Source organism: Molossus molossus, unplaced genomic scaffold (genome assembly GCF_014108415.1).
Source record: "Molossus molossus isolate mMolMol1 unplaced genomic scaffold, mMolMol1.p scaffold_m16_p_4, whole genome shotgun sequence".
Lineage (NCBI taxonomy): Eukaryota > Metazoa > Chordata > Mammalia > Chiroptera > Molossidae > Molossus > Molossus molossus.
In genome coordinates, this window is record NW_023425377.1 from 15,148,677 (window position 1) to 15,174,786 (window position 26,110).

Here is a 26,110-nt window from a genome sequence, read left to right on the forward strand (position 1 = left end):
TACGAGGTTTCCATTATGTGCGGGATGAATAGGTTCTGGAGACCTAACATATAGCGTGGCGACTATAGTTCAAACCACTGTATTATAAACTTGAAATTTGCAGAGAGAGTAGACCTTACATGTTCTTGCCACACAAAAAAAGGTAACTATGTGAGGTGATGGATATGTTAATTAGCTTGAGTTTTACAATGTATATGTATATCAAAACATCACGTTGTAACCTTAAATATATACAATTTTTATTTATGAAACATACCTCAGTAAAGCTGGGGAGAAACCAACCACAAAGCACATCAGTTCCTGGCCCAATTTTCTGTTTTTTCCTATCATGCCCTCTGTCGACTTTGCAAGTCAAGGCTAGAAGGTGCCAGACCTCAAAGCTAGCCCAGAATTTCACTAGCTCTGTCAAGAGAGAATGAACACTTGTTGGGTACCCGTTAGGTGCTAGGGGTAACGGTTATGGAAGTGAATTCCAGGGTCAGATTAAGTAGAAATGTTAGGCCTTCCCTTTGTTTCTAGTTATCTGTTACGGTGTAACAGACTCTGTTGTGGTGTAAGAGACTCATAACTTTTACTAAATGTCATGTTTGCTCTCAGTTTGGGTTGATCACTTCTTTGAGTAATATGTTTCTTTACACTGTAGCACACAACATTCTTCTACTCTGTCATAAGCTTGTGTCTTTTTTCTTCAAGGTAGACCTTGAGTCCTAAAACCCTTTTTCTTTTTCTTCAGATTTTCTAAACTTTATATATCAAAGCAAAGAATTGAATAATTAACCTGTTAACCGGGGAATTCCCTTTTTACTGTATGCAACGTTTGACGTATTTATACGTCCCGCTCGGTTAACAGGTTAATAGTGTCTGCTACTAGCTACTGTTTCTCGGATGTTGTTCAAGTGGCTGGCATGGTGTTGTTTTACCCTCAGAATCTCACTTGGTTCTCCAAATGTCCCTCTGAAGTGGGCACTATTTTGTCCTTATTCATTAGTTAAGGAAACAGGTTTAGAACCATGTCATGACTTGCCCGGGGTCACACAGCTACTAAATGGCAGAGGTGGGATTTGAGCCCAGGTCTGGAGCATTAACTATTACCCCACCTTACTGAACCACTTCCCTCTTTGATTGGCAAATGTACCACAGTGCCTGCCCCAGTGGCGACAAATGGCTCAGCAGTGCTTGGGCGGCTGGAGAGAATGAAGTAGGGCTGCTTTGCCGCCAGCTAGAGTCAGAGTAGAGAAGGCCTGCTAACCCCAAGGGCTCTGGATGACCGCAGAGAGGTGACCTGGAGAGGCCAGCATACTGCAGGCTCTGGCTGGGGGTAGATCTGGAACCCAGCACTTGTTGGGGATGTGAGCCACTGCCTGGTAAGCCTTCTTTCCGGAAAGAGGCAGGCGGCTGCCATTGCCTCCCTGTGCCTGGGTGGCCTCCAAATACCAGTCATGTGTGAGGTCATCAGAACTGAGTGGCTCAGGAAATGCTTTAGTGCCTGTGGCTTCAGATATCCGAGGTCCAAATTATAACTTGCATTTGCCCAGTGATTTCCAGTTCAGTGTTTATACCACAATGATCTTACGGAATCCTGTTCGCTTCCTGGTGGACTGTGATGACCATATCCATTTGACAGATGGGGAAACAGACCAGAAGAGGCAAGGAGAATTGTTCAAGGTCACAGAGTGCTGACTTGAACCCAGGTCCCACTGACTCCCAGGCCTATTCACTTGCACTAGATCAGCAGTCTTCAGTCCTCTTGGTGTGGAGTCCTAGGGTGCTTGGGCAGGCCAGCGACAAGGACTGGGGGGGGGGGGCAGGAGAAGGGAGAGGCAATGGCTAGGTGGGGGAGGCTCTGTCCTCTCTCCCCACCTCACTCTGGGCCACACCTACATCAGAATTCCGTGTAAGGCTGGTTTGACAGATTTGTGTTGCTAACAAAATACTTTCAGAGGACTACCCCAAACTGTTCTCCTTCCCTAGGAACTGGATCCAGGCTCCTCTTCCCCGCGGACCTTTCCTCTGCAGGGGCAAGAAGAGACCTGCTCTCTGCTGGGTGAGGTACTCAACCCCAGGAGGGCAGTGCAAGGGGCTGTAAAAGGTACCGGACAGGGAGGCAGCAGACTTGGGTCTAGTTCGTGATGTGGTCAAGTTGTTCCCTTAGTCTCCTCTGTAGAGATGAGGGGCTTAGCCTAGAAAATTCTGAAAATCCAGTTTAGCTTAAATAACCTGGGGATCTGGGCTATCAGGCTTAATTAATCACATCTTAAACAGGGGTGAGTCACCTGAAATCACAGGAAAATGTAAATTTTTTTGTATGTGAATTTTTTTGGCAGTATATCTATAGCTTTCACCAGAGTCTAAAAGAGCAATGTGATACAGAACCTCTAGCTTCCCAGGACTTTTTTCCCCCTTCTTTTGGCAGAACTGCAGGGAAATCTTCTCTTTTTTGGGAGGGGGTGGTGTATGGTTCAAGTTATAAGAATGATATGAGAAAGCTATTTGCAGAAAGGAAACAAGGACAACATATAAAGCTAAGCAGAGCTAAAAAAAAGGGGGGGGGGAGCTAGATAAAAGAGTAAGAGCCTGTGAGTAAGCTAAGAGTTTTGTTCGAGCTCCTAGATCCAGCCATGCCTGATACCCCGTACATGTTTCAGCTACATGAACAACTCCCTTAAAGCATTTTCTACTTCAATCACCTATAGAATAAAAGATTGTTGTGTTAATATTATTGGAAGAGGCTCCTGCCGTTTGAAAAATTATGAGGCTCAATTTAGAAAAAGGAAAGCAGTGAGAAAAGGGGATTGAGGTGGAGATGCTCCTCTCATGCTGCTTTTGAATCGCAGATAAGAAAAATGCTGCCTGCCTGGCCAGAGTGGCTCAGTTGGTTGAGCGTTGTCCTGGGCACCAAAGGGTTGCCAGTTCGATTCCCAGTCAGGGCACATATGGAAGGCGACTGATGTTTCTCTCTCACATCGACTGATGTTTCTCTCTCTCTCTCTCTCTCTCTCTCTCTCCCTCTCCCCGTTTCTTTCTCTCTCTAAGCATGTCCTTGGGTGAGGATTAAAAAAAGAAAAAGAAAAATGCTCCCTTTTTTCTTTAGGAAACTGGAAGCTTTTAGAGGTAGAAAAGACCTTGGAATCAACCCCATCATTACAGAGATGGGAAACAAAGAACTAGAGATGGGGTGTGACTTTCTCGAGGTCATACAGTCATCAGTCGCAGGCCTGATACCAGAGTTGAGGTTACCTTTTCTGAGATATGATCCGCCTCTGCATGACTTTCCTGTGTTTCTTTCTCAGGCAGGTGGCCAGTTAGAAGAGCTTAGGAGGGATCTTGTACCCATGTGTGTCGCTTGGCCACATGGATCCATATCTTATCCAGAAAATTCTGCAGTCTAGATTTCTTTTTCAGGTTCTGTGGGCACAGGCAAACAATGGAGTGTTTGGCCTAGGGTTCTGGGGAGGAGGGGGACCACTCCATTTCTCTGTCTGGGTCCCATCCCCTCTCAGGTGACAGACCCACCTAGGGTCCTGGACAAGAAGCCCCAGATAGATTTGGGTTACTAGAGGTCAGGGTCAGGCCAGACACTGCCCAGTACAGCAGGAGGATTTAAATACAGTACAGCAAGCAGGATTTATGAGACAAGTCCAATGGGTCACTTGCAGCCACAGGGTCAGATCTGTTTAGCTCTGGGGAGGGGGGCAGTAATGGCAAAGACAGAAGTGGATCTGGGTGGGGGGCATCACAACTATTGCCCACAGGACAGCGGAAGGGATTGAGACAAATCTGAAGGGGAAGGGAAAGGAAACACCAGACCCTGCCTGCCACCTTGATGACAAAGTACTCACAGCCGCACAGGAGAAATGACCTTTAATGTCCGACTTTTGTTTCCAACCCCGCCAAAGTGCCAACGTTCAGTGTAGTAGTACAAAGAGGGGCTTGAGAGGTACGAAGTCGCGAGACAAACAAGGCCCCCACTGCCCCCTGGGCGCACACTCGCTCTGCCCCACACACGCACACATGCAGACCACACGTACACCGCACAGACACACGCACGTGTACCCACGGTTAAATACATGTACGGAGGGACTCGTTTACATATATATACACAGAGAGAGAGACGTAATCCCGGCCGGCGTCGGGTCCCCAGGCTCTCGGCATGCTCGGCCCAGCTCTCCACGCTGTACCTGGCACCCATGCCCCTGCCAGAAAAGCAGCTGCCCCTCTCCCCGCCCCCCGCCCCGGTTCCTCTGGGGCCCGGGTCCCCCAGGCGCCGACACTCCCCTGCGCCCCGCCCCCGCCAGGACTGCCTCCCCAGGGAAAGGAAGCTGGGCGCGGGCCCTACAACGGCCCGGGCGCCAGGGGCATGTTGGTTTTGAAGCCGGGCTGCCCGTTGGCCACGTCGGCCGCGGTCTCGCAGCCCCCGTTGCTCGCGCCCTCGTCGGTCCCGGGGCTCTCGGGCTCGGCCAGGAGCTTGAAGGCGAAGAGCGGGCCCGAGTCGTGGCGGCCGCAGGGGCCGGGGGGCTCGGGCAGGCTCAGCAGGGCGCCGGGCGCTCTCCACTCCGGGAAGGCGCACAGCTCGACGGGCGGCGGCGCGCCGCGGCCCAGGTAGCCGGGGCTCGGCGAGGCCGAGGGCAGGGTCCGCTGGCTGCCGCTCAGGCAGCTGCCGCAGTCGTCCAGCGAGTCCTTGCGCGACTGCGAGCGCTCCAGCGAGCAGCCGCGCGTCCACGGCCGGTAGGTGTAGGCGCAGTTGCCCAGGCGGCGGCGGCGGCGGCGGCGGCGGCGGGCGCGGCACTGGCACCCGAGGATGCGCAGGAAGGCGCGCTTGAACTCCTTGCTGGAGCACGGGTAGATGATGGGGTTGAGGCAGCTGTTGAAGTAGCCCAGCCAGAACACCACCTTGAACACGGTGTCGGGGGGCTTCAGGGTGGAGAACAGGGAGCCTGCAGGGGGAAGGGTGGGGTGGGCACGGGCAGAAAGACAGCAGTTTGTGAGTAGTCAGGTCCTCTCCTCTGGGCTCCACCTGAACACTACCCACCGGCAGGAGACTGCCAGGACTTGCTTGGCCCAAGGCCGCTTCTGGAATGTTCACCTTTCTGTCCCCAAATGAATGAATCACACATTCACGATTAGGGCCAACCTGGGTAACCTCCCCTTCGCCCACGAAAGCTTTCCTGCTCTAGCTGGACAGCATCTACGCTCCGGGATCTCTAGATTGCTTAGGGTAGTGTCACCAGTTTCTGCTCAAATGACGTGAGTAATCACCCACAACTGCACACATTCTTTGGGTCAGAGGCACTCTGCTGGTATTTTATCTATATTATTTTATCCGTCACAAAATACTAAGAAGTAGATGCTCACTTATTTCCATGGCAAATGTGAGATATATTACAGAACTAAATATGAAAGGCAAAACTTCAAAGGCAGAAGAAAATGAAAAGGACAATCTTTTTTTTTTTTTATCTAGGGATGAAGAAAAATGACCTCAAAAAGATAAACTACAAGAAGAGGGTGGAAGAAGATATTTACAACGCCTAAGACAGTCAAGGGGTTGGTATTTAGAATATATAAGGACTCCTGCAAATCAACAAGAAAAAGACTGCATTCCCAGTAGAAATATGGACAAAGAAAATGAACAGGAAATGTACAAAATAGGAAACCTGAGGGCTAATGAGCACATGACAAGATGCTCAAAATATTAGGCAGTCAAACAGATTAAAATGAAAACCACACAGAGATATACTTTATATCTATTAGGCTGACACAGATTAGGAAGCTGAACAGTACCAAGTGTAGGCAGGGCTGTGGGGACACTGGGAGCCTTCTGCATGGCTGGTGGGTGCAGAGGCTGTGAAGAACTGGAGAAGATTCTAACACCCGGTGGTCCTATTAAGTATACACACACCTCCTAACCTAGCAATTCTGCTCCAGGGCTTGGAGCTCAAAGATGTCTTACGTGTGTCCATAACGGACATAAATGAGCATGCTCAGGGCAGTGTTTGTGGCCACAGGGAGCTGGAGAAAGTCTGCCTCCTGGGAATTCTGGAAAGGTAGAGTGGGGTAGATGCACGGAGATTATGTACCATTTAGAGGTCCCAGTTGACAAGTCCATCTAACAATATGGGAAGGTCTCAAATACATTGTTCTTTGTGAAAAATGTAGAAAACAATGAGATTTATAACATTATACTATTTAAGTAACATGCCAAACCACACACATTTTTTTTTTAATTCTATTTTTTTTTAATCCTCACCTGAGGACATTTTTGCATTTATCTTCAGATAGAGTGGGAAGGAGAGAAGAAGGAAGAGAGAGAGAGAAACATCAACGTGAGAGAGACACATTGAGTGGCTGCCACCCACACGACCCCAACCGGGGCCGGGACGGATGAACTGCAACCAAAGTACGTGCCCTTAGTGGGAACCAAACCAGGGACTCTCTGGTCCGCGGGCCGACACTCTAACCACTGAGCAAAACCGGCCAGGGGCAAACCACACACATTTTGAAACAATACTGTCAAACAAAAAACAAACAAACATGATATTAAACACAAAATGAATACCTAAAGGTGGAGGCAGAGGGAAATGGGAACGAGGAATGGGAATAAAAGGAAGTAAATCGATAAAATAAGAAAGACACCAACACAGACCTATGATGAAGAGGTGGTATGGACTGAGAAACATGATTAACTCATCCCTTTGAATGTGAGCCCAAAAACATTTTATGGTCATATTAAGTTAAAAACAATTTCCATTTTAAATGCAAGGCAACTGAGACTTGGAGAGGTTAAGTGATTTGCTCCAGGTCACACAGCATGTTTGCAGTACAGCTGGGATTTTAAACTAAATTCTGTTAGAATATAAAACATCTTCTGTTTTTTAAGTACTACTAATAATACCTTTTGAAGAATATGAGAAAATATAAACAAGCTAAAAGAAAAAAATATTTAAAAAGTACACATAACCTCTCAATGCAGAGAAATCACATTTGGTGCATGAACTTTCAGATATTTTTATGTTGAATATTCATATTTAAATATATATTTATATGGGATTATACTTTACAGAACATGTTGCAACTTCCATCTATGTCCCTAACTGTGCCACTCTGCCTTCGGTACAGTGACTTTTGTATTCCTGTCTTATCTCCTCAGTGACTGTGAATGGAGAGCATGCACCTCTAGAATATACGAATGGGGGGGCCTCAGCAATTGTGTCCAAACTCCTTGTTTTGCAGATGGGGACTCCAAAACCCGGAGAGTGGCTGAAGATTCCACAGGTGGTGGCAGAAATGCCACAAGAATTCCTGTCTTTGATTTGGGATTGCACTTGAGACCCCCCCTCCACTCCCCCCCAGCACTTCACCTTCTTGATTATTTGAGGTTTAGCCTGTTGTCACAGGGAGCCTCCTTCTTCTCTGCTTAGCAACCCAGGGATGGCGGTTGGGGGAGATGGCTGGGATCCCGGGGCAGGGCTGTCAGGAAGGGGTTCCACTTGGAAAAGGGGCCCTCCTTCCCCAATGTATGTGCTAATTAAGTACACTGACCTCTTTTCTCAACTCGGGGGGAGCTGTGGGAGTGGGCTACATTCCAGGTTAGCTGCAGGGGAGGCTGATGAGGGCACACCTTGTGGTCTGACTTGTACCATCAGGTTTTCGTCTCACCACCCCCGATACATCTTTGGATTAAGACGCTGCACAGAAGGCCCCAGTTGAAATGCAGATATGATTATTCTTTCCCTCGGCCGATTTAGGCAGTGTTGCCAGTGGCTGACGCACAGGGTTTGGGTCACACAGACCTGGTTTTGAATCCTCTTTTTGTGTGTGTTGGCTGTTTGACTTTAGAAAAGTTATTGGCCCTTTCAGGCTCAATTCTCTCATCCATAAAGTGTGGACAATGTCTGTTTCATAGGGTTGTTTTGAACACATGAAAATATCGATGTAAAATTTTTGACACAGGGCCTGGCACCTTGAAAATAATAATAAACGGTGGCCAATTTCCAAATATACTTTATATCCTGGCCCAGTCATCACCCTCCTGCAGGAACTCTGCTCCTATTAACCTCGCCCATCTCAGATCGACTTCTCTATTCTCTTCCCCATGGAACGCAGACAACCAGATCTTACTCTCTTATTTTACTGTTTTCCCAAAAGTGTCGTTACGCTATCCCAGGGCTGGCTGAGTCTTTGTTCATCACCCAGATGGTACATTCTTTCTGGACATGAAACACACCTTCATTTCCTCTGCAGATTTGTATATTACAAAAGTGGTACATAAAGGGATGAATAGGCAGAGCGCAGAGAATGTTTAGGGCTGCAAAACTACTCCATATGATGCTATAATGGTGGATACATGTTGTTGTACATTTGTCCAAAGCCATTAAATGTACAACAGCAAGAGTGAGCCCTATTGTAAACTATGGACTTTGGATGACAGTGATGTCAATGTAGGTTCATCAGCTGTAACAAAGGAACGCTCTGGTGAGGAGTGAGGAATGCTGATGAGGGGGAGGCTGTGAACACGGGGTGGCGGGGTATACATGGGAAATCTCGGTACTTTCCTGTCAATCTGGGCGTGAACCTGAAGTTGCTCTTAAAAATAAAGCCGATTAAGAAAACCTCCCTTACTTAAAGCTAAAATTCAATACATGCTGAATTTTTAAAAAATTACACATTACAAAAAAAAAATCTTTAAAATATAGAGTGAAAATTCTTTCTCCATTCAAGGAGCGGGGGCCAGAGTTAATAGTTTTGTTTTTATCCTTTAGACTATTTCTTTTAATGGAGTCATAAACATATCTTTTCCCAAATTGCTTTCTTTGCTTGGCATATATGTAAGATATTTTCCCAAGTCAGGACATAATGGTGCCCCCCACCCTCATTGCATTACATCCTACTGTCTGGATACATAGTAGTTTACTTAACCCATTCCTAAGGATAGTCAAATACTGTAGGAGATTTCCAATTTCTGGCTGTTACAAACTGCAGTCACGGAAAGCCTCATGCATTTTACTTTTTGCACGTTGGAGCGTTTCTGTAGAATAATTCCTGTCTGAGGGATCACCGGGTCAGTTCCCCAGTCAAGTGCTGCCAGCCAGCCAGACTGCCGTCTGACCTGGCGGCAGCAGTTCACCCTCCGTCGACTGTGCATGAGCACCAGATGCCTGCCACCGAGTCACCTCTGCCTAACACTAACAAAACGATTGTTACTTCTGCAAATCACTGGGGTGGAATCTAAATCCAGGGAACCTGTGTGTGAGGCGTGTTTGGTAACTCGATGTAGCTATCGTTTTGGGTAAATTGCTTTCCCTCTCCAGGCCTCAGTTTCCCTCCTTTAGGTGAGTGGTTTGATCTGGGTCCTCTCTGGCCTTAGAATGCAGTCTGTGAAGTCTGAGACTGAAGCCCTGCTCATCCCTGCAGGGGTGTGCCAGCTTCTCCAGACTCACCACACAGGGGCAGTGTGGGTCAGGGACTGGACCGCCGAGCCTGGGATTCCAAGCACATCTCAGGCCCTTTCCTCCGGTCTCCCGCCAGCAGCACAGCAGCGGCTGAGACCAGGGGCCCTGTTTGCCACACTGGCCTGCCCAGGTGGGAGCCAAGAAACCTAGTTAATTAAGGAGGGCACTGAGCCTCTTTGGCACAAAAGAGGATTGGTGGCAGGGATCTTGCCCCCTGGGCATCCAAAAAGACCTTTGGGGGTCTCAGAAAGATGCCAGAAGAGGGGAGCAAATAGCTACAGGAAACAAGGGTTCCTGGAAGCCTGCCCTCTGCTGGACGTCAGAGCTGTGCTGGGCGCTCTGACATGGCCACAGACTCACTGTGCACACCCCTGAGCCTGGCTCCACTCCTCTCGCTCCTGAAATGGTCCAACGCTCCTTGCCCTGTGTCTTACCGGGGCTGGGACACCTTCCTGAACCTGTTAACCAAGGAATAACCGGGGAATTCCCTTTTTACCGTATGCAACGTTTGACGCATTTATACGTCCCACTCGGTTAACAGGTTTAATGGAAGCTCGGTGAGGATAGGTGACTTGCTCAAGGTCACTCAGCTGGTGAATGGCAGAACAGCCATCAGTACCTGTTCACGTTGTCATTGATTCGGTCCCACAAACTCTTATGGGGCCTTGGGGGTGAATGGTGAACGTCCTATTCAGACGTCACAGGTAGGTCCGGCTTCCCAGCTGTGTGGCCTTGGAGAAGCTACCCGAACTGTGAGGCTCAGCGTCCTGGAAAATAGGGATGGTGATAGTTCTTTTCCGCATGGATGCGATGGCAAGTGCCTGGCATGTGGAGAGCACTCAAGTGCAGCTGCTCGGACTGCTTCGGATACAGCTACTATCACTACTGCCAATGCCGCTGTCACCGCCAGGGGACAGCGACAAAGAGGGAAAGAGGCCACGAGCATGGGCTCTGTGCTGACCACGTGTCGAGACTCTGACCTCACTGCTCCCTTCAATGCAGGCCCAAGGATGGGTCCCAGGTGTTCTTGAACCAGCTGAAATTGTATGCGACGTGCACGCATTTTTGGGGAGAAGCCACAGCTGTCACCATGGGCTTGAAGGAGCCAGCCATCCTCAAACGGTCAAGCATCACGCATCTCAAGTCTGTGGTTTCCAAAGCATCAGTCGCTCGACCCCTGGTCCACCTGTTTTTACTGCCTTCCTTTAAGTCAGCTCACTTTGGGTATCTCAATTAAAACAAATTTTTTAAGGAATCTTTTATCATTATTTGAAAGCCTGCATCACTTGCTATAAATAGAAGGTCACGGTAGAGAAAAATAAGGTCACTCCGGACAGTGGTGGGTTCGGGGTTGAAGGGTGTTAAAGACTTGCTGGCCCCAAACTGAGGGAATTCCTCTTTGAGGGACCTAAAGGACTGAAGGAGAAGGGAACCTGGAATAATATTCTCACGGAGAACCCAGCCCCTGGCACATAGTAGGGGCTAAATAAACATTTGCTCAGTGACCGACTGAATACGTGACTCACAGACTCTTGTGCCATGGCTAGCTGTCATTTCAAGCTATCTTGCACACCACTCAAATCTGTCCCGAACTTGAACAGCAATGTTGGCACAGTCCTGGCAAACCACTTGCTGAGGCCCCACGGCGCCATTCCGATGCCTCCTGAAGCCACTCACGGAGGCTTTTAAGGCAGATAAAATGAGACAACACTTCTGAAAGGGCTTGGAGGGGCTGGAAGCTGGACCCCTGGATGGGATGAGGAGGGGCTGGAGTTTGTGGGGGACGGATAAAGCAGCAAGCAGATGGTGCCCTTGGGCCTTGCCCGCTTTAAGGCGATGGAGAAGGATTGGAAGTTCAAGGATCAAAAGCGAAGGCTGAGCAGAATCGGCACGGGGAGAAGCATTTCTTGCAGCAAGTCAGCTGTAAGGTGCCATTCAACAAATCTGAACAGAGAACACGAGATATCTGTGAATCTCCACTCTTCAAAACCACGGGGCATGTTTGTGGAAGAGTAGCTACCATGCAACAAACTTGCTCTGTGCCAGCCACTGGGCTAAATGCTGAACCATGGTGTTCAAGTTGCTCCTTCAACAGCCAGGGTTCCTAAGGCAGGCTGGCATGACTGTGCCCTGCTCTAGGGGGCACCATTCCACACTGTAGTCTACAGCACTCCTTGGTGACTGTCCAACTTGCATGTGTTTGCTGAAGGCCATCACTATTACAATGAGGGGAGCCCGTCCGGTGTGGCTCAGTGGTTGAGCATTGACCCATGCACCAAGAGGTTACCAGTTCGATTCCTGGTCAGGGCACATGCCCAGGTTGTGGGCCCAATCCGCAGCGGGGGCATGCAGGAGGCAGCCAATCAGTGTTCTCTCTCATCGATGTTTCTCTCTCTCTCCTTTCCTTTCTTTAAAATCAATAAAGAAAATATTTTCCAGTGAGGAAAACAGAAGGTAAGCTGCTCAAGGTCACTGTGCTAGTGGGGGACAGAGTTAGAATTTGTTAGTGTGGGCAGCCTCTTAATCACCGCCCATGCAACTCATTGGAAAACACAATATGTATGTTGCTATGTGTAAAGGCTCGGAGGATGTACATGGAAGGAAACCAACAATTTTATCCTTGGGTGCTGGAATTTTCCTTCTCTGTATTTTTCAATGTTTTCCTAAATTTTATCCATAAACCTGAATTACTTTTGTAATTGAGAAAAATCCAATGAACATTATTTAAAAAAGAAAAAGCAGCCCTGGCTGATGTGGCTCAGTTGGTTGGGCGGTGTCTTGCGCACTGAAAGGTTATCAGTATGGTTTTCTATCAGGGCACATGCCTGGTTTTGGGCTGGATCCCCGGTTCAAGGTGTGCAGGAGGCAGCCGATTAATGTTTCACTCTCACGTTGATATTTCTCTCTCTTTCCCTCTCCTTTCCTATCTCTCTAAAGTCAATAATAATAATAAAAATATATATATATATATAAAAAACTAAAAAGATACTGTGTTTATTGGGGTCCTTGTCAATCAACTTTCTTATGTTCTATTTCCTGTATTCCCCTGACGGCTCTACGAGCAAAGTGGATTCTCCCTACTGCAAAGAATGAAGAAGAAAGAGGCACAGATGGACGGCCACACTGCCCCAGGCTCTATACAGGGCTTGAAACGAGGTCTTCTGTTGCTAAGCTCAGCAGCCTCCTCTGTCAGTTTCTGCTGTGCTTGTGCAGTGCCCTTACTGTGGGCCAGAAAGGGAGCCCTTTCGATTCTTCATGTATACCTACACCCACTGGCCTTTATTAAATACTGGATAAACCACAGAACTTATATGCATGTACGCATAACAATGGGCATGGACAACAAAGCTGGGGACGGGGTGGGGGGGGATGGGGAGGAGGGTGTCAATGGGGTAAAAAAAGAGAAACATCTGTAGCAAAAATAAAATAAAAACAATAACAATAAATAAAATCAATAAAGAAAAAGAATACTGGATAAAGGAATGACCAATGGGAGGGCTTGGAGACTATAGCGAGGCATGGGGGACCTAATGCATCATTTATCTGGTCCACCAAGTGTTGGTGGTTTGTAACATCCCTCTGGACTCTGATATTCTCGGACTCTAGGCTTTTAAATTTAATTTGATTTATTTCATAGTCAGCATCAGATAAGCCAATGACTTCAGGGGAGCCAGTGGGTGGTGAAACTGTTCTGATCCACTTGTAAATGAATTGGAGCTCCTTTGCAATGTGCCTCTTCTTAGGAACACTTGGCTATACCTACAGCCAAGCTAAGTTTGGCTCAACAAAACGCAAAAAAAAAAAAAAAAAGCATTAAAATAGTTGCTAATTCTCTCAGCACCAGCTTTGTAAGGGAGATTTCCTTGGATTTGGAAATTCCCTTCAAAGTTTTTCCATTTTCATTTGCCACTTCACCCTGGAATGAGATCATAAAATTGTCCACCAAATATAATAACTTTGGGGTCAACAGATCCAAGTCAAGTTTTACAGCAAATGCCGAAAACAACAATAATCACCGGAGCCACTGTTTACCACGCACTAGGAACCAGTTATTAGGTGCCATGTCTACAGCCTCCGCTCACCGCGTCCTTCCAGCAGCCCTGCCTCATTGCGTCTCATTCCGCAGAGGAGGCAGTTGAGGTTTAAGAGAGTAACATAGTCGCATGTCTAGTAAGTGGTAGAGCTAGGATTAAAACCCAGCTCTGAAGTCTGGCTTCCTACTCATTATTTAATATTAAGAAAAAGAAGCTTCTGTGTATTTCCTTAAGCACCAGGTAATTTCTCCCTCAACTGGGAACAAGCTCTCTCGTTGTGGAACCGTCACAGCACTTGATCTGAACCTAATATGTGGCATTTATCACTTTCTACCTTGAATTACAGTTGCTTAGGACTATGCCTCATGTCTCCTGATTAGACTGAGAGCTTCTCGAAAAGAGGGTCCATGTCTGATTTGTCTCTCTCTCCCCAGGACCTAGCACAGTTCCTGACACGTGACAGGCACTCAGCCAACACGTGTTACATGAATAATAATAGTAAAAATATAATAAAACTGAGATATTTAGTCCCTGGCTACTCAAAGTGAGGTTCTTGCAGAAGCAGCCTGGATACCACCTGGGTGTTGTTTATTAGCAATTAGAATCTCTGTGATCTAGTGAATCGGATCTGCTTTTTAACAAGATCCCAAGGTGAGATGCATGGCCTTAGCCCACATTTCCATTTTTCTTTTAAAATTGTTTTTCTGGGTGTCTTGGGATTCATGGATGAGCAAAGGCTGGGCTGACAGCCACCTCACCGTGGGATCAACTCCCTTGCCCCAAACATTCCAGCGGCTCCTAGAGTTTATAGGATTGAGTTCAAACTGCTTAGGCTGGGATTTAAGACCTGCTCAACTTGGCTGGGACCGCCTGATTCTCCGCAGCATGAGTTGGCTTTTCTGGCTTCTTTCCCTTGTTTCACGCTGTCCACTGGTGTGAGAAACCCTTTCCTTTCCCCTGCTCACCTCCACCCTTCCCAGGACTGCATCAAAGTCCTTCTCATAACCACAGCCCACGATGCGCGGCTTCCTCTGAAGTGTGAAAGCAGGAGGGAGGAATGAGCAGGCTGTGGAGACCTGCCAAGCTCCAGGTGGCCCACACGCCTTACCTGATTCTACTCTCACAACGGGCAGGAGGGAGGGTGGGTCCTGTAATTCTCAATTCTCAGTTTACGGGTGTGGAAACTGAGTCTCTGAATGTACAGAACTCACCCAAAGTCACACAGGTATTAAATGGTAGAGCTGGGATTCAAACGCAAATCTGCCTGGTCCCAAACCTGGGCAGTTTCCACAACAGACAAATACCTAGAGGCCAAGAATTTTGAATCACTCTACCCCAGTGGATCTTAACCTAATAATACTGATCATGCAAATAATTTAATTATTTGTAATTTCAGGGTCTCACAGACCCACTAAATCCCATCTGTGGGTACCCACGAGGTGCACAGTCATCAGATTCAGGGTCTCTGCTATTCTCTCCACAGATTCCTGTCATAGCAGGTGTTGGGCTTATTTATTAAAGAGTCTATTTCCCTTGTTTACAAGCTCCTTGAGGCTAGGGTGATCTTATTCGTCTTGGTTTCTCTAGCACCTAACGCAGAGCTTGGGTTATAGAGAATGTGTAAAAAAGATTTGTTGAGCATATAACCTCCTCTTCATATATTCTGTTCACAGTAGGTGCTGAATACATGCTTGTGGAGGACCCCTTACTTGTACTTTGTCTTCTTCTTCTTTATTTACTTAAATGGTAGCACAGGCCAATGCCCTGTTCAGTTTCCCTCTCCTTCCTGCCATCTTTCCTGATGGCTCCAGGCCTCTTCTGCTTTATGTCTCATTAGAACAGGGGCCAAAGCACATGGGTTAACAGGAGAGGTTATTGTTCAGGGATGTGACGCTTGACTCTTCAGGCAGGCAGTGTCTAGGCTCCTTAAATTGGGGTGTGTGTCCTATATTTCTAGCACAGGGCTGAGCACATGGTCAGTGCCATCAATTACCCACTGATTGACCCACTCCATCTTCCAGAAGGGAAGCTACCTCCTGGTTTAGGCTCAGAGTTGAGAGCAGATGGGGTGGAGTGGTGTCTTCAGCACTTAACGGTCCATCTTTGATGCCAAACTGAATGTGTTTCATGTTTTGGCCTTCCTGAAAATAGCAATTTCCCTGTGGAACACTTTTAGACATTGAGCATTGGTGGGACCTAAGTGAAGGAAGCTATAAAACTTTATAAAAGGGGCAGAAAAGAAGATACTTATGAAAGAGAGACATTGCTTGCTTTAGTATAGGAAGTCTCTATGCAACTTCAGTTCTTCCCAAATTAATTTGGAAATTGAAGACAACCTCATTAAAATACCAACAGGAGGTGGGTTTTTTGTTTTGTTTTGGAGAGGGGAGCCTAAATGATCCAAAGTTAAATATATGGGAGAATATGGAATATGAAAGAATAACTGAAAAACCAAACCAGCCAGGTCAATTAAAATAAGTAAGAGGAACGGTGGGGGTGGTATTAAGAAGATGGGTCAACCCACCCTACAGATATTAAAACCTATCATAAATCACAGTAATTAAAAGAAAATACTAGCAGGAAGTTCAAGAAGAGGCAAAAAAAATCTACAGTTTATAAAGGGAACCATATATCCATGGGAATTTTATATGCCATTTCAATGTTTGTGGAAGAAAAGAGATTATTCTGTAAACAGTGTTGGAACAACAGGCGGCCATTTAGAAAAAATAAAGCTGGAGATCTATTTTATTTCTTACATCAAAATAAGCCCAGATGGAGTCAAGATTTTGAGTATAAAAATTATTAAAACATTAGAAGGCATAAGTGAATATGTTAAAATTTTGAAATGGGAAAGATATTTTTAAGCAGACGTTCAGAGTCTGTAAAGAAAAGTACTGATGGGTCTGCCTGGGTATTTCTATAAGGCCACAAACTTCAAAAACAAAGTTGAAAGAAGAACTGAGAGAAATATTTGTAATGTAAACAACAGTGAAAGGAATAATATTTCTAATATACAAAGCAAGAAGAGAAAAACAAAACACATAATACGGATAAGCAAATAAGTACAGTGGACAGCCAATGGTGGATAAAAGCCAATTGAAAAGTGGCAAAATATTACAGGTCTATTAGTTTTGAAGGTATTTAAAAAAATTGCTTGAGATACTAAAAAATTGAAATTGAGAATACCAAGATATTGGAGTTAGAAGGTAGTATAAATGTGTGTTAACTTATGGGAAGAAAGTCATACCCAAAGTGAAGGGGGAAGGGCGGAGGGGGCCCTGGTTTCACTAGGGAAAGGCCTGTGTGATACTGCGGAGTCGAGAAGGAGCTGGCCAGGCAGGGAGGCTGCAGGGCGGGCATTTCAGGCAGAGGGTCAGAACGTGCAGATTTCTGTGTGTGGAGGAGCTTCATGCGTTCCTGGGAGCGAGGGAAGTCAAAGTATAAGGGAGCAATGGGGAAAATGGCAAAAAAAAAAAAAAAAAAGTATGTGCTCAATTTGGCCAAGGTGTGGGAAAACAGACATTATCATACACTCTGATAGGGGTATACATCTGGGGTAGAAAATTGGTTTTCTCTAATAAAAGAAAATGTGCACGGCTTTTGGTCCAAGCACTCCACATCCAGAAGGTGTCCTGCAGAAGTACTCTTAAAAGGGAGGAAAGATGAAATCACAAGGACCTGCAGTGAGGCCCCCCAACATAGGAAACAATCTAAATTCCAACCGAGGGGACTGTGAAATAAACCACACAGCATTCATGCAAATAAAACACCGCACATACATCCACTAAAACATAAGCTATTTCACATGGAATGAGGTCCATGACAGAATTAAGTAGAAAAAAGAAAATTTCAGGAGAGAATACCTAGTATAATCTGATTTTTATTAAAAAAAAAAACACTGTGTGTGAGTATGTGTGTGTGTTAGTATGTTCATAGAAAAAAATAATCACCAAACTGTTCACAGTGCTTTTTCAATTTATTATTTTAATTTTATTTTTTGGTACGTGCCCCTAGCAGGAACTGAACCCAGGACTCTCTGGTCCGCAGGCTGACGCTCCAACCGCTGAGCCAAACTGGCCAGGGTCACAGTGTTTTTTTTTTTAAAAATATTTCTTTGTGAGCTTCATCCCTATTTAAAAAATTTTTTTATTGATTTTTTTTTTTAGAGAGAGATAGGAACATTGATTTGAGAGAGAAACATTGATTGGCTGCCTCCTGCATGCCCTGCACTGGGGATCGAGCCCAAAACCCAGGCATGTGCCCAGGAATAGAGCCGGGCCCTCTCAGTCCATGGGATGGCACTCAGTCCACTGAGCCACACCTGCTGGGCATCTCATTGCTTTTGTAATGAGAGAGAGAGAGAGAGAGAGAGAGAGAGAGAGAGAGAGAGAGAGAGAGAGAGAGAAGGGAGAAAAGAACCAGAATAGGCCAGTAGCAGGTCGATCTTTAGCCAGGTCACCAGCTCTCTGGGTCCCCGTTTCATGTATGAAACCAGGGGCATTAGCCACTAGGGCCCCCTCCTTCTCAGACTGTAAGCTTTGTATTCACCCCATGTGAGAGGTGGAATAGAAATTAGGGAGAAGGTACAACTATCCCTGCAGTCAGAGTGTCTGAGCCTAGACCTGGATCAAGCATCCACGTGTCACTTGATCCTTCTAGGGTAGCAGAGGAACCTGCCGGTTGGCCGCGAGGCCTGGTGGCTTTGGATGAAAGGCTCCAGGAGAGAACAGGGACCATTACTGGCCTTGGTGAACAAGAGGGTAAAATGCCGAGACTGGGCCACTGAGGCGAGGCCTTTCATCCCCTCTCCCAGCAGTGGTCCACGGTCCTCCCTGACTCATCCCTCTGTTCTGTCCTTTGGCTGGTGGCATCAAAATGTTTCCCTACATCCAAGCTCGTAGGCCAAGTTCAGGTTGGCCTGGGGCTCCTGGACAGCTTGCATCTTCTTTCCACTTGTCTGGCCCAGTCTGGGACATACTCCTACCCGAGGGGGCGACCCCTGAGGGCCATGCCCTCCTTGTCACCGTCGTCCTCAGTTTCTCCAACACAGAGTGAGATGCCGGCTGGCTCTCTCTACAGTGCCCTGTCTTCTCCCCAGGGCCCTGTCCTGCTTTCTGAGCCCCGAGAGCCACGCACATGGCTGGTACCTTGAATACTGTACAATGAAATGACTAGTCTGTGCTCAGCTGCCTACGTGATGCTTTCCCGAGTTTTGCAAAGTGGCACTTTCGCCTGCTTCTCCGTCCAGGTCCACGGGCACGCCGTACGACGATCCTGAAATTTCTGCCCTTCCTCAGCCCGGAGGCTCCTCACCCACTAGGAAACTTTCCAGGTGGAAGTGCCTGGAGGGCAATTCAGCGCTCAGCTCGGGGATGGTGGCGGCCAGGGGGCTGGCTGGGCTGGCTGCGGCCCAGGGCATGGCAGTGCTACCGCCTGTGCTGCTTCTGTCTGTGCAGCTCCCACCGGCTGGGCCTGCCCGCCTTTTGAGGGCTGGGTGAGACGATCTCCGTGTCCTGTTCCCATAACCCTGGAGCGTCCGAAGCCCTCGGTGGAGTGTGTAGAGCGGGGCTGGGCACCCACTTCATTCCTGCCTCGCCTTCTCCGGCTCCCTCCCCCTGCCAGCCGCTCTGCTCCCAACCCGGGGGTCAGTGCCCTCTCCTCGCCCTGCCTCTCAGCCCCTCTCCTCCCAGGCTGCTCCAAAGTTCCAAATTCTTAGTGTTTTTTTTTTTTTTTAAGGTGAGCATTTCTGTTCTCTCTCCAGTAGCTTTGGCATCAGCCTTGTTGAGGCCAATGGGGAGGAGAGAAATGGGGGTGATCATGGAAGATGGGGGTTTCACGTTCCACCTTCAGCTCTAATTAAGATATTTCCCCCCCAAAATCTAGATTTTTCAGAAAATACCCATTTTATGGATGAAAAACACTATGGTTTAGGGCAATTAAGGAAATTGTTTCTAGATTACATAGTCCTGGAGTCGGGACTCAGTATCTGGCCTGACCCCAGAGCAATAGATGGTCCCGCAGCCCAGTGCTGACTCCCACAGGCTGACCACCTGGTATTTCTCTGGAACATTCGGTGTGCAGCTGCCTAGAAGAAAACCAGGGCGTGCTGGTTACATGTAGGGACGGACAGATGTGTGTGGGAGATTAGGAGGAAGGCGGTCTTATTTGACTTTGTTCCTTTCTGAGAACTTCCCTGCAAAAATGGTTCCATCTTTGCACATGTTGAGGAGACAAGAGCTGATGGGAAGGGAACAGCACCCCAACCCCTTGGTGGGTGAGGGTGCAACGGGGCAAGTGTGTTTCAGAGAGCTGGTAGCTTAGTTCTTTGGAGAGGAGGCCTGACTTCCTACAGCGTCCTATCACAAGAAAGGGAGGGCGTGCATGCTGACTCTCCCAATGGTTAGAAATGGATTCACTCCTTCCATAGACTCAGACTACAGTGTGGTGATGGCCAGAGGGAAGGGGGTGGGGGCTGGCAAAGGGAGAGGCACGGGGACATGTGTAATAGTGTCAACAATAAAAATAAATAAATGAAGAAAAAATAATGGAAAAAAGCAATCCTTATGGGGTTTTCAAAGAAAATATGGAAGATGGTAGTGATCTGAATTTAACAATGATGACGACAACAATAACAATAGCAGCTACCATTGACTGAAAGCTTATAGGTGGCAAGTGCTGTACTTAACTCCCAACATGCTTGATCTCATCAGTGCCCAAAACAATGAACTCTATGCGGATGATACAGTTACTGTCCCCATTTTACAGATGTAGAAATGGAGGCTTAGAAGAGGATCAATTTGCTGATCCACAGAGCTATTAGGTAGTAGAGTCTTATTAGAACCCACAAGTTCCTCCCTGCCCATCTTCTGTTGTTTTGACCTTGTGAAGTGGGCCACTGAGAAACCGAGGACTAAGAGAACGGTTTAAAAGGTGGAGCAACTTTGCCCGGCCCGTGTGGCTCAGTTGGTGGAGCACTGTCCCACTGAGCATTGTCCCATGGACTAAGACATCACCAGCTTGATTCCCAGTCAGGGGACACGCCTGGGTTGCAGGCTCAATCCCCAGTGGGAGGCAGCCACTCGATGTTTCTCTCTCATCAATGTTTCTATTTCCCTCACCCTCTCCCTTACTCTTGTTCTCAAATAAATACAAACATATTTTTTTAAAAAGTGGAGCAAATTCTACAGGGGAGTGCAAGGTGCAGGGGGAAAAGAAGAGCTGGGCTTGGGTGTGAATATAGTTTTCAGATGACTCATCTTCCCAGCCGACTCCGGGAGGAACTGTAATTATTCAGAATTGAAGTCACCCTTCTGCCATCTCCTGGCCTCGTGAAAGTGAGTCCTGGGCACGAGAGGAGGCGGAGGGGTGGGGGTGGGGAGAAGGAATGTTTAACAGAAATTCCTCCATCATTTGCCGATGGGCAATGCCAAGAATAAAAGGACAAAAGGACAAAAGGACAGGGCAAAGGGGAAGTTTCCACAGGATGGAGAAAACCAGAGGTCAAAAGGTAGATTGAAGCCAGGCAATACAGCTCAGGACAGCCCCTTTCTCATCACCACTCCTCCCCAAGTTCCTGAAAAGGACATGGTAGCCACATGCAAAATGAGACTCTTATAAAGGTGGCCCTGGATGGGTGGCGAGGCCAGGGCAACTGAGGTTCAGTTAGGGAGCTGCCTGCATTCTTCGTGTGTCTCCCAGTGGTCTGGCTGTCCTGGCCTGTCCATCCAGAGGCGGTTACACTCTACACTGGGTCACCCCAAAGGGCAATTTAGCCAAGTGTGTTAATTGCTCTGTGCATCTCCTTCCTTGCAGGCTGGGACTAGATGTTCCGCCCCCATTCTGAAAATGTCACGGAGCTTCGATGGATCATTATAAAAAACGGCCCCATTACTTTCAGAAGCATGTGCTGGTGCCAAGGAGGGCTCCCAGAAAAATCTGCCTGGCATAGCAGCATTCACAGCAGGTGGACGGGCAAGGGCCTGGACCTCAGGCTCCCTTCCCCGCTGTCCTAATCCAGTGCTTGTGACAGGAGGGGGTGGGTGGGGTTGGTGGCGGCTTGACTGATCTGGGACGAGGCTTTCCAAACCATAAAGGAGCAGGATGCAAGGGAGATAATGAAAAACACCAGAGTGTGAAGAACTGCATTTGGCAGGAGGATCCTAGACTTGTTGTTCTTCAGTGGCTGGTCAAGTGCACCATCGGAGACAGGTCGGTGCTGGCCAGTCCATCTGCTCTGAAGTCTTGCCGGGCTGGTAGAGGACGGCATGACCTAAGGTGCCTCCTCCTCACGTGGCAAATGCACCATTACGGTGCCCGGGCGCTTGGTTCCAGCCTCTTCTGAGGTTCCTTATGCTGCAGGATTGTCTGAAGGGACAGTCTGCTCAAACCAGCATTCTACTGGGGTTATTAGTCCTGTTTCTCATTTTAGGTTCAATGTTGGTGATGTGTTGATCCACTAGCAAGCACAGGAGTACGTCACGGTGTCTGCGAACCCCTGAGAAATGAAGGGTCATTTGATGTATATATGTGCATTTTCTGCGTAGCTGCTTCATGGCTTCCATCAGATTCTCCAAGGGGCCATGGACCAAAAAAGGTTAAGAAGCATTCATTGAAAGAAACTCAGTGTTTTGATCGGGACTGGGTTGCATGCATGCTCTAAAGAGTGTGCAGAAGCTATGAGAGGTCCAGGCTTCGTTTCTCTAAAGAACAATAAAAGTGAATAGTGCCCTGTGTTGGTGATGATGCAAGTGAATGAGCATTCAACCCCTGATTGGGGGAGTATAAATTGGGACACTTTCTGGAGCAATATGACTCAGAGAGCTTACCCTGAAAATACAATTCTAAGAATTTATCTTAATGGTTAAAGATGCTGGCTCTGGAGTCATTATTTATGTCGCTGTGGGCAAGTTACTTATGCTCTCGAGGCCTCGGTTTCCTCATCTGTACAATGGAGGTAATATTATTTATCCATAGGATTTGGGCAGAGTTCAATTAGATAATACATGTAAAATACTTAGCACAGTGCCTAGACATAATACATACTAAATAAATGTTAGTTATTATTTAGATATAAGGGTTTTGTTGCCACATGACTTATCATAACTAAAACTTGGAAACAACCCCAAATATCCTACATAAGTGATTGGTTTAATGATCCATACAGCTCAATCATTCAAGATTAAATTCGTTAATATCACTGAAAAAAATGTTCGGAATATATCAAAAGACTGTATGGTATGTATGACAGCCTCCCATAGAAAAATGGCTGAAGAAAAATGCATGACAATTTCAGTGGTTATGTCTGAGGGATGGCTTTTTATGATCTTTTTTGGTTTTCTGTATTTTCTAAATTTTCTACCACAAGCACGTATGACTTAGAGCAATAAGATAAAACTAACCCGCCCTGGCCAGTGTGGCTCAGCGGTTAGAGCGTCGGCCTGCGGTCCGGAGAGACCCGGGTTCGGTTCCCGCTAAGGGCACGTACTTCGGTTGCAATTTGTCCCCGGCCCTGGTTGGTTGTGCGGGTGGCAGCCACTCGATGTGTCCCTTCACGTCGATGTTTCTCTCTCTCTCTCCCTTCCTCTCTCTCCCTCCCACTCTATCTGTACAAAAAATGGAAAAATATCCTCGGGTGAGGATAAAAAAAAAAAAAAGATAAAACTAACCCAATAAAAGTGGCTTTAAAAATAAAAGGATGACTAATCTGAGTTGAGAAACACTTTGTGGGGTTGAGCAGTCTTATCTGTAAGGTTCCCCTCCTGTGTGAAATGCAAGTCGTCCCTTCTTTCCTCCTTGAGGAACAGGGAACGCAGATGAAGGGCGAGGGGAAAGCGCTCTGTGAGCGGACGGTATGGTACCTGGCAGGTGCAGACAAGCTGGGGTTCTAACCAGAGGAGCTTTCACGAAATGGTCTGTGTTGCAATGCAGGAGGCTCCCAGAGGCCCAGCTATCTGGACATTCAAAATCTGCCTCTAGCCCTTGGCTAAAGTCCTGTTATGATTAACTCTGGGGAACTTGGGATGGATTGAGGATGAAAGGTACAGCGACTTTCAGCTATAAAAAATTGGTCTGCAGTCAGAATCCCAAGTTTAATCTCTGTGAAACTGATGGGCAAGTGTGGCCATGCTTACTAATTAGGCAGCAGCAATGTAATTGATCAAATCAATTCCCTTCATGACGCAAAGCCAAAGAACCCAGGGACAGCTTGAGCTCGGAAGAGCTTCCAGAAAGCCGGGAACATGACTCGCTCCCCCAGAGATGTTAACATGGTTAATCTAGATTGCTTGGCTAATTGCTGGCTCTTTCCCCAGTAACGGATAATACGGTGATGCAGCGTGACTCCCGTGTCCCTCCCCAGGCCAGACTCTGGGTTGGGTGCTTTAAATTGTGCTCATTCATTTCTTTCCTGCATTTGTAGCGAGCATTAAACTTCACCAGGCTCACACAGCCCTTGCTTTCTGGAGAGAAGCAAAGTTATAGCCAGGTGCCCTATTTCATTTATGTATAGCTTTCCTGTTAATTTGAAAGTCAGTGTATTAAAAAAGAATGTAGAAGGGAAACCATTAGAATAAATGGGGCTTATTGCAGCAGCCAAAAGCAGAGACCAACATTTTCAATGCACTTGGTATAGATCAAAGGAAGAAAAGCAAGAGAGAGGCTGCTTTCAAGGAGGGAAATGAGCTGGGGACACGGGGGCGGGCAGTGCTGGTGCCCAGCTCAGTTCTTGTCACGCAGGAGCCCTGAGAACTGAGGCCAAGGTAAAATAAAAGGTAAAATTATTTTACCTTTTCGGGCCTTGGATTTCTCATTCGTACAATGGAGAGAATCTTATCACCATTAAAGGGTTGTCAAGATTAAATAAGATAACATATTAAAACACCTAGCTCAGGGCCAGGGACACAATAAATGCTCAGTAAATATTAGTTCTCCGCCAGTGTCTTGCTCGCTGAACGAAGCCCTGACATCATGTTATTGTCCTGTGCCGCTGGATTTCTAGACTGTACTTCCAGACAAAGGCAATTTGTAGTCTTTCCAGAATCTGCACCGTGTGGTTCTTAAGTGGGGGCACAACAGAATCAGGGCTGAGAAATTACGTCAAGTTTGAAAAAAACATACTCGATATTACTCTACCACCTTTAACGAGAAGACCTTGTTGCTCTCATTCTATGCCTCTCGGAATGCAAAGCTCGAGTCTTCTTGGCTGGCGGTATCAGAGACTCTGATTGCAGAGGGCACGTGACTTTCAGTTTAGAAAAAGGGGTCATGGGTTAAGCCAGACGGAGCAAAATGATTTACGCAATGTCATTCTGGCAAAACACACTTGGAAGTCAGAGACTGACTGCTTCGGTGGCATGGGCAATCTTTTCTTCTTTGTTCTGGGGGCTGCTTACAGGGATGTGTTCCCTTTGTGAAAATTAATAGCCCTGCCCGTACAATTGGTGCACTTTTCTGTATGGATGTCACGTTTTCATAAAAAGTTTAAAGAAAAATAAGTGGCACACATTTTGCATACACACACACACACACACACATTCAGTATGATGGGACAAGGCCTGAAAATGTCTCATGTCCACTTATTCCGGAAGGTGGAGAATTCACCCTAAGTCCTAGCTCATGCTTTTCCCTGCACGGTCTAGATTTTTATACGTAAGAACAGAGTGCAATCCCAAGCTCCCATCACCTCTCCCCTGGACCACTACCACAGCCTCCTGCATGGCCACCCTGACTCCACTCTCAAGCCTCTGCAATCCATTCTCTATTTATCCACAAAGGTCTTTAAAGAACATAAATCAGATTATATTATTTCCCTTTCCAAAGCCCTCCAGTGACTTTGGATCGCACTTAGTGAAATCTCTCAACTCTTCATCCTGACCTACAAGGCTGCACGGACGTTCGTGCTATCTTTCTATCTGACATCATCTGTCATCTTGCTTCTCTCCAGCACTCTGCCTGCCCTTCTTCCTGCTCAACACACCAAGCACATCCCTGCACCAGGGCTCTCAGCATCCACTGCTTTGCTGCTGCAATGCTTTACCCCAGATCCCTGCATGGCTGGCTCCTCCAGTCACTCAGGCTTCAGCTGTGGTCTTAAGGAACCCTTCCTTCCCTCTCAACATCCTGTGCTCTTCCATGATCTTCACCACCTGTCCCTGTCCAGCACACCACCTCGTTTTATTTCCTCTGTAGCACTTAGAATGACTGGCATCATACTGTCTGTGTATACAGGTACTATCTGTTCCTTGCCCAGCCCCCCCAAGACTGAAAGCTTTATGAAGGTGGAGGCTTATTCACTCTTGTATCAACAGAACCTAAAAGAGTGCCCAACAGATCGTAGGTACTTAGTAGATATCTGGCTGTGTGATCTTTCTCTCAATCTCTGAACTTCGATCTCCATATCTGTAAAATCAGACTGATAATAAGCCTCTCCTCCCACCCCCGGGGTTGTTGGAAAGGTCACAGGAGAGAGCGGATGTGAGGCATCCACGCAGTGCTGGGCACATCGTACAGACAGTGGCTGTGCCCCTGGGTGCTCAGTGCAAGGCTTTGTTCATCTTATGCCAACCAGGGGCCTCTGATTCATTCCTCACAAGCAAACGATCATGGTTTATAATGATGAAATTGTAACCCGGC

General features: G+C 47.1%; 1 protein-coding gene across 1 annotated transcript in view; it reads right to left on the minus strand.

The window, feature by feature from the left end:
• Positions 1-3,845: 3,845 nt before the first annotated feature.
• ADRA1B (adrenoceptor alpha 1B) overlaps positions 3,846-26,110 on the minus strand; it is a 45,441-nt gene continuing 23,176 nt past the window's right edge. Inside the window, exon 2 of the mRNA XM_036241058.1 lies at positions 3,846-4,934. Coding sequence (XP_036096951.1) covers positions 4,333-4,934 — 602 coding nt within the window. The 3' untranslated portion in view covers positions 3,846-4,332. The remainder of the gene's footprint in view (positions 4,935-26,110) is intronic.